Source organism: Mycteria americana, chromosome 5 (assembly GCF_035582795.1).
Source record: "Mycteria americana isolate JAX WOST 10 ecotype Jacksonville Zoo and Gardens chromosome 5, USCA_MyAme_1.0, whole genome shotgun sequence".
NCBI lineage: Eukaryota > Metazoa > Chordata > Aves > Ciconiiformes > Ciconiidae > Mycteria > Mycteria americana.
Genome location: NC_134369.1, coordinates 46,530,920 through 46,544,605, shown reverse-complemented (window position 1 = coordinate 46,544,605; position 13,686 = coordinate 46,530,920). Strand labels below are relative to the sequence as shown.

The window sequence follows — 13,686 nt, the reverse complement described above, 5'->3', positions numbered from 1 at the left end:
GATTTGTCTATTTTTCATGCCCTGTTCACATGTGGTGTTCCCTTTTTTCCTTATTATCCTAGTCTCAGTTCTTCTATGATGTGCTCTTCCCTTGATTTTCCCAATGTTGCCTCCACCTCTGTTGTTCTTCTCTTCGTGATGGGGAGTGAAACTAATGGTACCTTCTGACACTGGCTTCTAAGGAGAGGAAATCCAACAGAGGAATAACGAAGAAACAGCTAGAACCTGCGGCAACTACGACCACCAGAAACAGTAGTCTCTAATGGTTAAAAGCCTGCAACCAAAACTGCAAATTCCCTAATTTTCCTTAGCCATAGCTACCTGACACAGAGATAGGGAGCCAAGGAAGTTCTAAAATTCATTTTCCAGGCTAGTAAAATTTAAAAATAAACACTTTCTGTAAATAAGTTATTTACTGCACACAATATTAAACATTCTCTTCCATCTTGTGTATCTTCTGCCTTAACTCTACTTTTTCCCCTATTCTCTCATGAAGCATTTCACAAATTTACACTTTTCCTCTTCACTTTGTCTGAACAAAGTAAAAATCATAAAGTGACAAGCTTTGGGTTATTTGTTTCTGAAGACTGTTGTAGCTTCATTTTAAAATGGTATTTGTCTTCAGTTTTTCTGTTCTTTTCAAAGGACTTGTTTAGGTAAAAACCATCAATTAGAGGGTTACATTTTAAAATAGAATTGTAATACTCCTCAAAGTAGATGATAACATTTTTATGGTGTATCTTTCTGATGTTTTTTACCATATAATTTTGTGGAGTCATTTTCTTATCATAAAGTCAGTACTAAGTAATAATAAAAATGCAAACACCCATATTTACAAGCTTCACTACCATGTGTTATACACTGCAGTAATTAAACATTAACTAGCCACACGAAATCACAGCAGCATGTGTTCTCCTTTCCTCAAAGGACTTAACACAAGGGGAAAAAGTTTTTCCTTAAACACACTGAGTCTTCTTTATTAGGTTCTGCTTGTCCATTAGAACTCTCCCCAAGGCTTTTATGAGAGACACATAGACCTCCACAAATTCAGTTTGGTTCACATCATTCCAGATTTCAAAACATTGATCTAAACCTGGTAACATTCTTAGAACTGTAAGACAGGAAGCAAAAAACCCATGAAATATTAACGATACTTCCTTTTTGCAAACAGCTTAAGTAGTAAGGAGTCTCTTGCCCTCTCTCTCAGCATTTAAAGGTTTTCATGCTTCCTGAACTCTTAAAAAGGAGAAAAAAGGGTATTTTTTTAAAGGTCATCCTTATTACACATTGTAGCTCTCATTAAAATTTGGTTTATTCTTCATTTTAAAATGGAATAACTATGTTAATTATTATATCCATATTCATGCCATACTGTTTTGAAGATAATATTATGCTTAGGACATAATTAGAAAGTTTGCACAGTAATGTAGGAAAAAACAATTTACTAACAGATATTTCAACTGTATCCATAAAAATGAAACTAAACATGTTTTTGACACACCTTTTGACACACATTTCTTTCCAGGTTTTAATGAGCAATGAACACCTATATCAAAGAGAACATAATTCTCTATTATAGGTACAGAGGTAAAACACTGTGCAAATATCCAGGAACAAACACAAAACTTGGGATTCAACCCAAACAATTTGTATTAGCTTTTGGCTGCTGGATATAACTATGATACGCAGTGCGGATTTTTTTTCTTCTGAAAATAAAGCAAGCAGTTAAGTAAAATGAAATAAGAATAAAATTATGCCTGTATTTCAATTTGTTTCCTAATACGTAGATTAGATTTGCGTTTCCCTTCCTCCACCACAGAAAATTTAGGAATTCTCTCTTCCATCTATAATATACAGAGAATACTGTATTCTCAGGAGTTTGACATTAAGTGGAAAGTCAGCCATCTGTTTTTTCAGCTGGAGAGTTTATTTTCTGCTCCATTTTCCTGAAGACAGTTACTCCTCCCTTCAGTACCAATACTTTGGTATTAGTACTATTAATACCTAGACAGGTATTAGTACTATTAATACCATATGAAGCCTGTGTGGTCTATGAGGAAACAATTTTACCTAGCTTACACTTTATTTATGAACAAAAGATATGATGAATTTATAAAAGCACTCCCACTAATTTCTTTGAAACCCTTGGAGAAAAACCTCAGAGTATTTTTCATCCACTGGGTACACTGTACACACAGTCACTTTTCAATAATAAAAATACTCGGCTTCATCACTTCAGAAATTTCCAAAATCATAGAATACAAACTGTCTCCATTCTTGTATGTCTACCCAAAGCACACTTAACAAATATAAGCATGCATTCTCTTTCAACTATAAACTTAAAACCCTTTCATTTTTGGAATTTGTATAAACTTCACTCACTGGAGACATACAATCATCAGACAAAAATTCATTAACTACTAAAAGAACAGATTTTTCAAGAAAAGTGCAGGTCTCTAGTTGAGGTGAATGTGCGACTATCTCCATACACGGGGAGGGGGTAGTATTGCTCTGAATGAGCTAAAACAATAAGTGGTATTTGAACTGCTGGTTGAAAGGTAGAGGCACTGGTAATCATTATTTCCCCTTGTTTGTTCAGGACCTTCCAACAAAACAAACAACCTTTTTGTGATTGGATTGACATGGTGTTAACAATGCATTTAATGCCCAAATCAGTATGAATACAGGTAAAGCTCCTGCTAATACCAGTACCAGGATGTTAAAGCCACCTATTTTCTAAGCAACTCTAAACAGCCACACATAAAAAAAAAAAAAAGTCAAATCTTCCCACCTTTAGCAAATAAAGCTAACATTCACTAGGCCACGTCATATAGCAACCACAGGTACCGTATGAGCCATACAGCCATCTGCTAAACGCTTGCATACTGTACCTGCAATCTTTTCTGCAATCTTAGCTTCTGTTGCTCTCTCTTGCAGTTCTAAGTCCAGTTTTATTGTCTTCAGCTCCTTGTCCTTTTCAGACAGCTTATCTTGAAGCTGAATTGAACAAATGGACAGTAAGATTCTTATCTAGCTGAAACAGTCAACCAGCTCTTTTAACCACAACAAAATTTTAAATAATAGTTTCTTACCCCCAAAATACAAACACTAAGCAATACAAGAGAAGGTCAATTAATTATATTTCTTTATTTAAAGGACAAATATTAAAAATATCTTTTTTATCATCTGCCCTATCTTGCTCTGGGAGACAAGCAGCAATGTATGTGCCATTATTTTTATTTAGGATTCTCCTCTTCAGGTATCACCAGCTGTGGTCCTTCTCACTAAGGAAGTTCAGAATTACATGGAATTCTAATGCAGGTGGTGTCTGCATGAATAGCCTATTTCCTACCAAGAGTACTGACATCACAGCCTGAAGAGACTGTGGTGTAAATGCATAATTTTTCATGTGCATCACCAGATAGAAAACTGATATTCTTTCCCATGTTGAGGCCTTTCTTTTAACTGGGAATTCACTAAATCTGTTCTTGGACAGATACCTGAGCTTGCCGTTGAATTTTCAATGACACTTCATGGAAAGACTACAGACTTTTTCCGTTGTTTAGGTGCACGCAACCGCTACTAACGCTAGAAGCAATGCAGCATGCAAGTAGGATGGAATTTTCTTCCCCTCAACAAAGAGGAGGTATGAGGGCACATTCATTATCTGGACCACATGTACAGAAGCATAAGCTCCAGATTCTATTAATGAAATCCTGGCCTTGGTTTTGGTCGTCCTTGGTTTTCATCCATGATGCAAGAACCTATGTCACTGATTAAAAAGGTCAAAGGGTAGGATGAAAGACTTTTTATTCCAAAGAAGCAGTTGTTGAGCAGATACTAAGAATCCAAAATGACAAGAAAGCTATTGATTGGTGCACTAAAATAAATAACAAAACTAAATTAGGAACAGTTTAAAATGTATGTTTTCTAAGACAACCATAAAAGAGCAAATACTGTGATCTGAATATCTCAATTGTACCTTTTTATTTTTGGCCCTCAGCGTGTCCAATTCTTTTAAAAGGAATGCAGTTTCTGTTTTTCCACCTAAATCTGCAGCATCCTTCCATGAGGGTATAAATTCAGGGAGCACCCTGTTAGCCTTTCTTTCTATGGTGCTGTGTTTAGGAGGAAAAAAAAAAAAAAAGAAAAATAATGCATAATGCAAAACCAGTTTCTTCCCCCCTCCCCCCATAACAAAATACACAGAAATAAATTATCAAAGTTTGTTAACCATTGCAAATGTATTAAATAGCCAGTAAAAGGGATGTCCTTCTATCACTTCTTAAATCTGTAATTCTGAAAAAATCTGTTAATCTGGAATAGTAAATAAATATACTACAGTGCCAAGGCATAAAACAGATGAAGATAAATTGACTACCAAGCCTATAAACAGAAAACACTTAAGGGAAGCAAATATTAAAAACCTGTGCTTAACACGGAGCAACAAAGTAATGAAACATTTGGGGATCAAATTGATGCTCAGGTTAAAAGAAACCAAATTCTTCGATGAATAATTTGACATGAAGTGAAATGAAAATATCCAGAAGACAAGATCTAGGAGCTCATCTTGCAGAAATCTGTAAAACAACGGTGCTGTTCTAAATATTATAACTGATAACAGGAATTCCATACTGTATAGCACTCACAGAGTGTTAAGATAACTTATTTAGCCATAGACAGGGAAAAATAAGACAAGATTCAATGGCCACAAAAATTCTGTCTCAAGGTAAGGCATTCATAAAGTAAGACATTCATAAAACTCCTTGGCTATCTGTTGATACTCACAGATAACTCAGATCTCACTTGTAAGATGGCAGCAAAATCAGTAGATTAATGGATTAGAAGGGGTATTAGAAAATATTTTTAACATTTGCTTCCCTTAAGCATTTTCTGTTTATAGGCTTCATAGCCAATTAGTCATAAGAAGTAGCCACAGAAAAGCTATACCTTCTGAACTCCTATTTCTACTGTATACATTACTTTCATTATGTGTATTTCACATCCTAGAAAGAAACGGAAAGCTATCTGTTGCTCCAAAGAGTCATTCTCTTGGGTAGACAGTTGTTTGTACTCAGCTACCCCCTTCTTCACCTGCTCCCATTGGATTTATTTTCTATATCATTCTTTAAGAAAAGTTAAGATCTGTACTCTGCAGACAAACTATGGTGCAACCTAAAGCATATCAAACGTATACGGCAGGGAGATTCACATCAAAAAAGTACTTACTTAGTGTAATATAGTGTATATATGGGGTGGAAGAGTGCTTAAACTGCTTGTCTTCACTTTCAAGATCCTTCAAAGCCTATTTAATCTTTGCTCTGTCTAGCAAATTTCATTTAGTATTGTTTCGGACTGCAAGTGATAGATGCTTCTGGATACTATTGCCCAGGCACTACAAACCTGAAGCTCTTTTTATGCATTTTCCATGTTCAGGAGATGCTTCCCAAGAACAATTTTGAATATACCTCATCATCAGCTTTCAATCCCTCAAATGTTTTCTTCCTGATGTCTAAAAGAAAACTTGACAAGTCACATTGATGGTACACGCAGACCATCATCTACAATGCAAATCAACACTGACTCAACATTTCCTGGGTCATTCTATATCAAGATATTTTCTCATCTTATATTCTAATTGCAATCTATTTGTGGAAGGACAGATTTTGTGCAGTTTATATAGTATCTACCACAATGAGGTTTTGGCCTATAGCTTTAGGATCCTACATGCAATATATTTGCAGATGAGATGGTTCAACATGCTGACCGCTGTGGGAGGTTAATCTGTGTTCAAGACCAGCCTGGTTGCCAGTGCGAGTGGCAATGATGAAGGGTAGGAGCAACAATCTTTGCCTGACTCTGTACTGGGCTGTACTTAAGCACTCAGGATTATATTTGGCTTTTAGTGCAGGATGCATTGCCCTAACAGCATATCTCTGGCCCTAATGCAAAAAAAGGCAACAAGCCAGATGGAAAAGTACTATGGACTGGTTTTGGCCCAATGGGTCACCACTAGATCATGCTAAAGATAACAAAACCAGGTGCAGAATCTGCCAGACAGGTGAAGAATTAAGAGTATATTTTTCAAAAGTATATCATAGGGCTCTGCAGCCTTGATCCCACTTTCAAAAGCAACTCTGTCACTCTCAGTTAAGACTTGGGCTTCAGAATGCCTAAGTCCCTCAAAACTGGTAGCATGTTCCCTAGTCAGCTAGGTATACCTTCATATATTATGTCACATATAGCATGAGTGTGTATGTTTCTTAAGACTGCAGTAGAGGGCCATAGCTCTCATGGCATTCATGGAAATGAATGACAATAAATGACCAAAATTAATGACAGAATAAAATCTTCAGAGATTGTATTACACTTTTCAACCATATTTGCCCTTCTCCAGATTCCTGTCACAGACTGCCTACAAGGTATTACAGGTCCTCATCTTTATTCTTCCAACTTCATCCGGACTTCACCCTGCTTTATTCCTGCTTCCTAGCTGCTTTATTCCTGCTTCCTACTTCCACCCTGCTTCATTCCTGCTTCCTACTCATCATACTTCAGCTACACTGTGCTTGTTGTGTAAAGCCACAGATACTACTAGACTTTTAGATCATCTTTTCTAATTCTGTTCAGTATGCATTTTTAAAATTTTCTGGAGAGATCACAAATCATTGAAATACCCGCAGTGTGTCACATAAGCCATTGCCATGATCATATTTTCTATCACTGCTAGAGAATACAGTGGTGAAATGCTGCATTCCACAAGGAAAGAAGGGCAGATATGGTGAGTCTAAGTAAAAAGCTGACTTACTGATTTTCAGTTAGGAAGTAAACTTCCCTATCCTTATCCAAAAATCCATACGTGTATTGTCTATAATTTGAATATAGAAAAACTGTATATAGGGATATTTGGTTTTACCTTGATTCTTCAGGACTGAAATTACAATCATTTGGGGCTCCTCTTCTTTGACTGGTTACTGACAAATCTGAAAGTTTCAGTGTTTCAGCTTCTGCCTGGATGAAAAATTCTGGGTTTTTTTGAGAATTCTGGTGAAACTGAAACTCAACACAAAAGTCGTCTTTTTTCTGTTCCAGGATGTGTGTTTCTAATTGGAAGTAGAAGCAAACAGATTTTTTATTTGGAGAAAGAAGCACAAACTTGAGATTTCTCATTTGAAAATGGCTTGCTATATTCTTATTTGTAGCAGAAAGGAGAAAGTACTCTAGTTACAGATTCACAGCTTCCTCATCCCACTGAGGAATGAAAGCTGTGTTACCTAGAGCACGGATGTAGGAGTTACAACCTATTTACTGGATTTTTCTCATGGAAACCTGAAAAATTCATCACCATTTCCTAATCCCTCTTCCCCTTAAATGACTGCTTAAAATAATGCTGACCCTAGGAAATGATCTACCTATCTTTTGTAAAAATCAGCTCTATCCTAGTGAGACATGATGAATTTCTGCTGTAGACAGGTAAATTTGCAGGTTGTGAACTAGACTCTTACTTAAATTGAGGTCTTTTTCAAAACCATTTTGGCTACAAAAGGAGTATCAGCAAGCTGTAATTAGCAACAACAAATTTAAGGCCCCATTATTCACTCCTGGAGAGTGTAAGGTACAGGCTCATACAACTAAAGAACTTGAAGAATGCAAAGCACAAATTGTGCCAAAGGGAAAAATTATCTGATTAAAATGTTGAGTGTGATAGTTCTCTTAAGTTTAGCTCCTAGATATTTTTAGGACATATTTCTGATATCAAGGTATTTAAATGCAAGAAAGATCTACATACCATGAATGTTCTTTCATAAACTAAGAACAAGTAAGTTTTAATTATAGAACTATATTGAAAAATAAGGATGAAGAAGCCTAAAAAAGCTGCAAATGGAAAAAAGTGCATATATTCTTCATTCTTTCATTTAGATTAGTAGAGAACAAACACTGGAGCTTTTGCTCATTTAATAAAGTTAGCGTTTCCAAACATTTTGGATAAATTACACAGTATACATTATTTGATCCAATTTATTACTTCCTCCTCAATAATAAGAAACTGTCTATACAGTTGCAATCATCTACAAATAGCCCGAAAATACACATCAATCAGTATGAAGATGTCATGCTGCATGTAAGACACAAAAGCACAGATTCCAAGTCAAAAATACTGAAGACTGTCTCTAAAATCTGTTGCAATGGATTCCTCTTTCCTTGAAGAAGACACAGCCAATGGCACAGGAAACATCTCGAGGGCACAGAGAGATGACTTGTGGATTGGCTGGAGTCAGTTTAAAAAGCTCCCGTACAAAGCTATGTGTTACTACCTTGAAGAAAAAGTTATTGTACCTGCTGCTCATCTGTATTCTCCTTACTGACTTCAGCACAAATCCACTTGAGTCCACTCCCACCATTCCTCTAAACTATAACCACTGATTTTTGTACTAGAGGAACAACAGTCAACAGTGTATCAGAATCTTTGTTTCTGAGCAGTAATAAACATATGGGGACCGTAACTTGATAAAACATTCGTTAACAAAGTATAACCTAACACTACTTTCAGTACTGTGATTGAAATGTGTTCCTCAGATCATTTCACAGCTAATGCAGAAACTGAACACAGCCCACAGCCACCTAGGTTCCTTGACCAAATGTACGCTGTTGTTCACTGGCTTGAAATCCTGCAGGTTTTTGAGCAGAGATTTCCTTTTAAGTGATGCTACAATTTAAAACTGGATTCAGCCTCTTGCTCCTCCTCACAGTAAGTAGCAAGGATCTCCAGGCATTAAACAATTCACTACCTGTACTCTAAGAACCTGCCCCAACTTAGGACTGGCGACATATAAGGGCAAAATTCTGAATCCTCTCCAGTTAGTACTCTGAAAACTAACCTAGTCTGAATTTCAATATGTGCAAAGCTTTTTAGAGGGAGGCATACACTTGGCTGAGATGTGTTTCCCATTTGATTTATATTATAAAGAACTGCCTATCAAACATCACCCTGTCCACTTCTCCCATTTCAGATGCAGTGATCTGTGTATATATACATATATATAATTGCAAATTATGCTCTGACCCACTGAAGGGGAAGTGCAACGCTTCACTTGCCATAACAACTTTTCCTCCCCTTCTTCTCTAGGGCATCAACATTTTCTATAAGCCATATATATATTTGAAGTGCCTCAGGTGAAGTGTGCTGCATTCTGTGGAAGAATTCAAGCACAATGTATCTGTCGCAATAACCTGTGACTGTATTGCCATGAAACTTTGTTCCTTGTTTAGCGTTACTGCACCCTCCTTTGGCCCACACTATACGAAAGAGTTGGACAAAAAAAAACTTCTCACCCCAGAATGCTAAGATTAGATGACATTAGCTACCACAGTTACAATGGGACAAATCAAAAAAGGGATTCTACCACTTCAGCATGAGAGTAATCAACTGAATAAACTTTTCTTATTTTCACAGTTCATGTTTTTCAAATTTGCTGCTTTTAGTGCGAGGACTTTAAAAAGAGTTCACAGAATCATTGCAACTGGAAAGGACCACTGGAGATCATCTAGTCCAGCCCCTCTGCTCAAGCAGGGTCACCTAAAGCAGGTTGCCCAGGACTATGTCCAGACGCCTTTTGAATAGCTCCACAAGCAGAGACTCGACAGCCTCTCTGGGCAGCCTGTGCCAGTGTTTGATCACCCTTGTAGTAAAAAATTGTTTCCTTGTATTCAGATGGAATTTCATGTGTTTTAATTTGTGCTCATTGACTCTTGGCCTGTCAATGGGTACTACTGAAAAGAGTCTAGCTGTTTCTTCTTCATTCCCTCTCATCAGGTATTATTCATATTGATAAGATCCACTCCCCCAAACCTTCCCTTCTCGAGGCTCAGTCTCAGCTCTCAGCCTCTCCTCATACATAAGATGCTCCCGTCCCTTTGTGGGTCTTTGCTGGACTCACTCCAGTAAGTCCATCTCTTTCTTATACTGGGGAGCTCAGAACTGGACTTGACACACTGGATGTGACCTCACCAGTGCTGAGCAGAGAGGATGGATCACCTCCCTCCATCCGCTGGCAATGCTCTTCCTAAAGCGGCTCAGGATGCTGTTGGCCATCCTTGCCAGGAGGGCACATTGCTGGCTTATGCTCAACGTTCTGTCCACTAGGATCTTGTCCCCTTCTGCAGAGCTGCTTTCTAGCCAGTTGGCACCCAGCATGTACAGTTACATGGGATTATTCCTGCCCAGGTGCAGGGCTTCACATTTCCCCTTGCTGAACTTCATGAGGTTCCTCTCTACCCAATTCTCCAGCCTGTCGAGGTCCCTCTGAAGGGCAGCAGAACCCTCTAGTGTATGAGCTACTCCTCACCGTTTTGTATCATCAGCAAACTTGCTGAGGGTATACTCTTCTCCATCATCCAGATCACTAATGAAGCCATTGAACAGGACTTGATCAATTTTTGACTCTGGGAGTACACCACTAGTGACTTGCCTCCTACTGGACTTCATGCAACTGATCACCACCCTCTGGGCGCAGACATTCAGCCAGTTTTCAGTTGACCTCACTGTTTACTTATTTAACCCATACTTTGCTTCTCTATTAGGATGTTATGTGACACAGAGTCCAAAGCCTTATCAAAGTCAAGGAAAACAACAACCTGCTTGATCCATGCTTGATTTCCTGCTTGACAGGATAGACCATTTCTGAGTTTGGACAAGGTGATCCTTGAATATCTACCAGCTCTCTTGGATCCCTCTTCTCTCCAGTACTGTATCCCATGGGATTCTTCCAAGCAGACCTCTGAGGAGGCCAAAGTCTCTTCTCCTGAAGTCCACAGCTGAGGTCCTGCATTTTGTCCTGCTCCCTCCTCCCAGGATCCTGAACTCCACCACCCTGTGGTAACTGCAGCCAAGGCTGCCCCCGACTTTGACATCCACAACCAGTTCCTCCTTGTTTGTAGGTACCAGGTCCAGCAGAGCATCTCTCCTTGTTGGTACCTCAATCATTTGTGTCAGAAAGTTGTCATCAACTGACTCCAGAAATCTCCTAGATCACTTGTGCCCTCCTGTTGTCCTTCTAGCAGATTATCAGCATCGTTGTAGTCCCCCATGAGGACCAGGACCTGTGAACATGAGGCTGCTTCTAGTTGTCTGAAGAAAGCCTCATCTGCTTCACCCAATTCTCCTCCATGCCCTTCCCTCTTACTGGCAGGATCAAGGATAACACCACCCGGGTCCCCACGTCCTTGACCATCATCCCCAGAGCCACATAGTCACACGTGATACTTCCCAGGTCACCTGAACAGTATCACTGGTGCCTACATGGAAGAGCAGCAGGGGGTAACAGAGGGTCAGATGAGCCCCAGCAGCCTCTCTATAACGTCCTGAATATGAGCTCCCAACAAGCAGTAAAGCTCTCTAGATGACAGGTCAAGTCAGCAGAAATATTTTTTAATTTTTTTAAAAAAACAGAACGAAGTAAACATGCCTGCGTGATGAGGTAAACATCTGCATTAGCAGCTGAACTTCAGGCTAAATCCTTAGGCCATGTCAAGATATGGATTTTTATGCCTTCAACTGTAAGTTACAGAAGCTAGAAAAAAAAGGATTTAGAATGGAACTAGACCTGTGTTGCCATTTATTAATGCTAATGCTGCTTCTTTAAGCAACTTACATTTGCAGCACACTTATTCATCCAGATTCAATTCCCTCAAGCACATGGGTAAGACTAAGCAGCATCACAGCAAGCCTGTAAGTGGCATTCCTGGAAACGTCAGGCGAAACGCAGAGGATCTGGGTTTTTTCCCTACTGGCTTTGTAAGAGAGAAGATGATGGCAGCCTCCTCCACTCAGAATTGGAAGCGCTCTGCCCAAGGGCATTAAGGTTAGAGGTTTTTACTTGTTTAATACAGCTGTAATGCATTTTTTTGGTCAACATGCTAAATCTGTCAGTAGAATGCTTTGGGGAAGACATTTTGAACACTGTCAGATCAATGGGCATAGTGATTTTTTTATTTTTAAAACCACTTTACTCTCCATATAGCCCATGATCCCCACCCCAAGTAATTTAGGCCTTGGTACATGGTAGCTTCTTGTCTTGCTGTTAAACTAAGTAGCAATATTAATCAATGCACTTCAGTGCTTTTCCTCATGCCTCCTGCAAATTGTATTGTGCACTAATTACCAATGCTGCAGAGACACACTGGGGAGTAAGTAGCATTTGCAATAATGAGGCTGCACAAGGAACGTCAGAGAAAGGGTAAAACAGCCTTGCAAGCTTTGGAAAAAATGCTGTAGTTTTCATTAAGTGATAACACCACCATTGATTCTGGTTCTTGAGTATACTAAACAACTTATTTTCCATATAAAATAGAACAAGTTCAGTAGCCCAGATTAATATTTCACTATAGGGAGAAGCTGAACAGCTGATCTTCTGTATGTATTTATCTTGAATGAATAGCTCGTTCACTTTGAGGGAAAGAAAGGCAAATGTTAGGAAGAAGGAATATAAAGACACTAGAATTAAAGCTGGGAATTGATTCTGAGGGACGTAAGGGCAAGATAATGCTGTCATGGCTTGAAATAGTAAAGGCAGAACGGAATTCAATGTTGTTAAGCTAGAGTGGTTAAAAAATCAAGTAAAAACATTGAACCTAACACATTTTGCAGGCAGCCACTATTTCTCATAGCTTCTTCTTAGAAGTGGGGGACTGGCACCAAAAGCACAGCATTAGAGAATCAGGGAAAGCACAGCATTAGAGAATCCTGTACCGACACTGATAATATGGAAAGAAGTGTTGAAGATGTAAGTGCAGAGAAGGTGCAGATTCACCTGGAGGGCTAAGGAGGCAGTAGCCTGCCTTGTGCACCACTCCGCATATTCAGCAGTCCCGTCATCCAGCAGAAGCTGGGTGGGCACCTCCCTCCCCCTGTTTGCAGTCTTTCAGCACCCCACACGCCAAACTGCGCTGATCAGCTCAGAGGTTTGCGGGGGATCTCTGAGGAATAACAATAAAGGAAAACAAACAAAAACCAATGGAACACGCACACAGCCCTGCAAAATACACAGCTGGCTACAGATCTGCCTGCAGATGACTATGGGGACATTGGAAGCCCTTGTTGGTGCTTCAAACCAGCTTCAAGTGTAATAGTACTTACCACTTGCTACCTATAGCTTCCTAGTATTTAAGCTGGTCTGTAGCACAGAGAAAGCAAGTCCTCATCCGCCTGCAAAAGACTGCATGAATGAACCCCTAGAGGGATGGCAGTAAGAGGCAGAATAGGAAAAAGAGCAAAACCAGGAAGGAAGGGAATGAGCCATACACGCTCTGGGAGCCTGAGCAAAGCTGACTGCAAACTCAGTAGCTTACTCTTCCTACATGACACTGTCAGATTAAAAACATTTGAAAAAAAATGCAGAACAAAACTGTGCTACATTTGAGGAACTAACTGCAACCTCAATTACTAAAAGGCCCCAAAAATTCAGTGACTGACAATCTCTAATTGACTGTTAATCGTGTATTTTTTTTCTCAGTCTAAACAACAACGCAGTTTCAATTTCTGTGGGGGATTTTTGGGTTTGTTCACTACAAAAAACTGAATTTCAAACACCAAGAGGGAATATTCACTATCCAACAAAACTATCAAAGCAAAGAGCCACCTCACCCCTATACCAAATGAACCTATTCCCACTGGAATGAAAGGACACA

General features: G+C 39.0%; 1 protein-coding gene across 13 annotated transcripts in view; it reads right to left on the bottom strand.

The window, feature by feature from the left end:
- Positions 1–13,686, bottom strand: part of MIPOL1 (mirror-image polydactyly 1) — a 195,846-nt gene that overhangs the window by 135,346 nt on the left and 46,814 nt on the right. For all 13 annotated transcript variants that reach the window (XM_075503173.1, XM_075503170.1, XM_075503168.1 and 10 more), the window contains 3 exons: positions 6,917–7,103; positions 3,983–4,118; positions 2,892–2,997 (listed from right to left, as the gene is read on the bottom strand). In XM_075503173.1, coding sequence (XP_075359288.1) covers positions 2,892–2,997; positions 3,983–4,118; positions 6,917–7,103 — 429 coding nt within the window. The remainder of the gene's footprint in view (positions 1–2,891; positions 2,998–3,982; positions 4,119–6,916; positions 7,104–13,686) is intronic.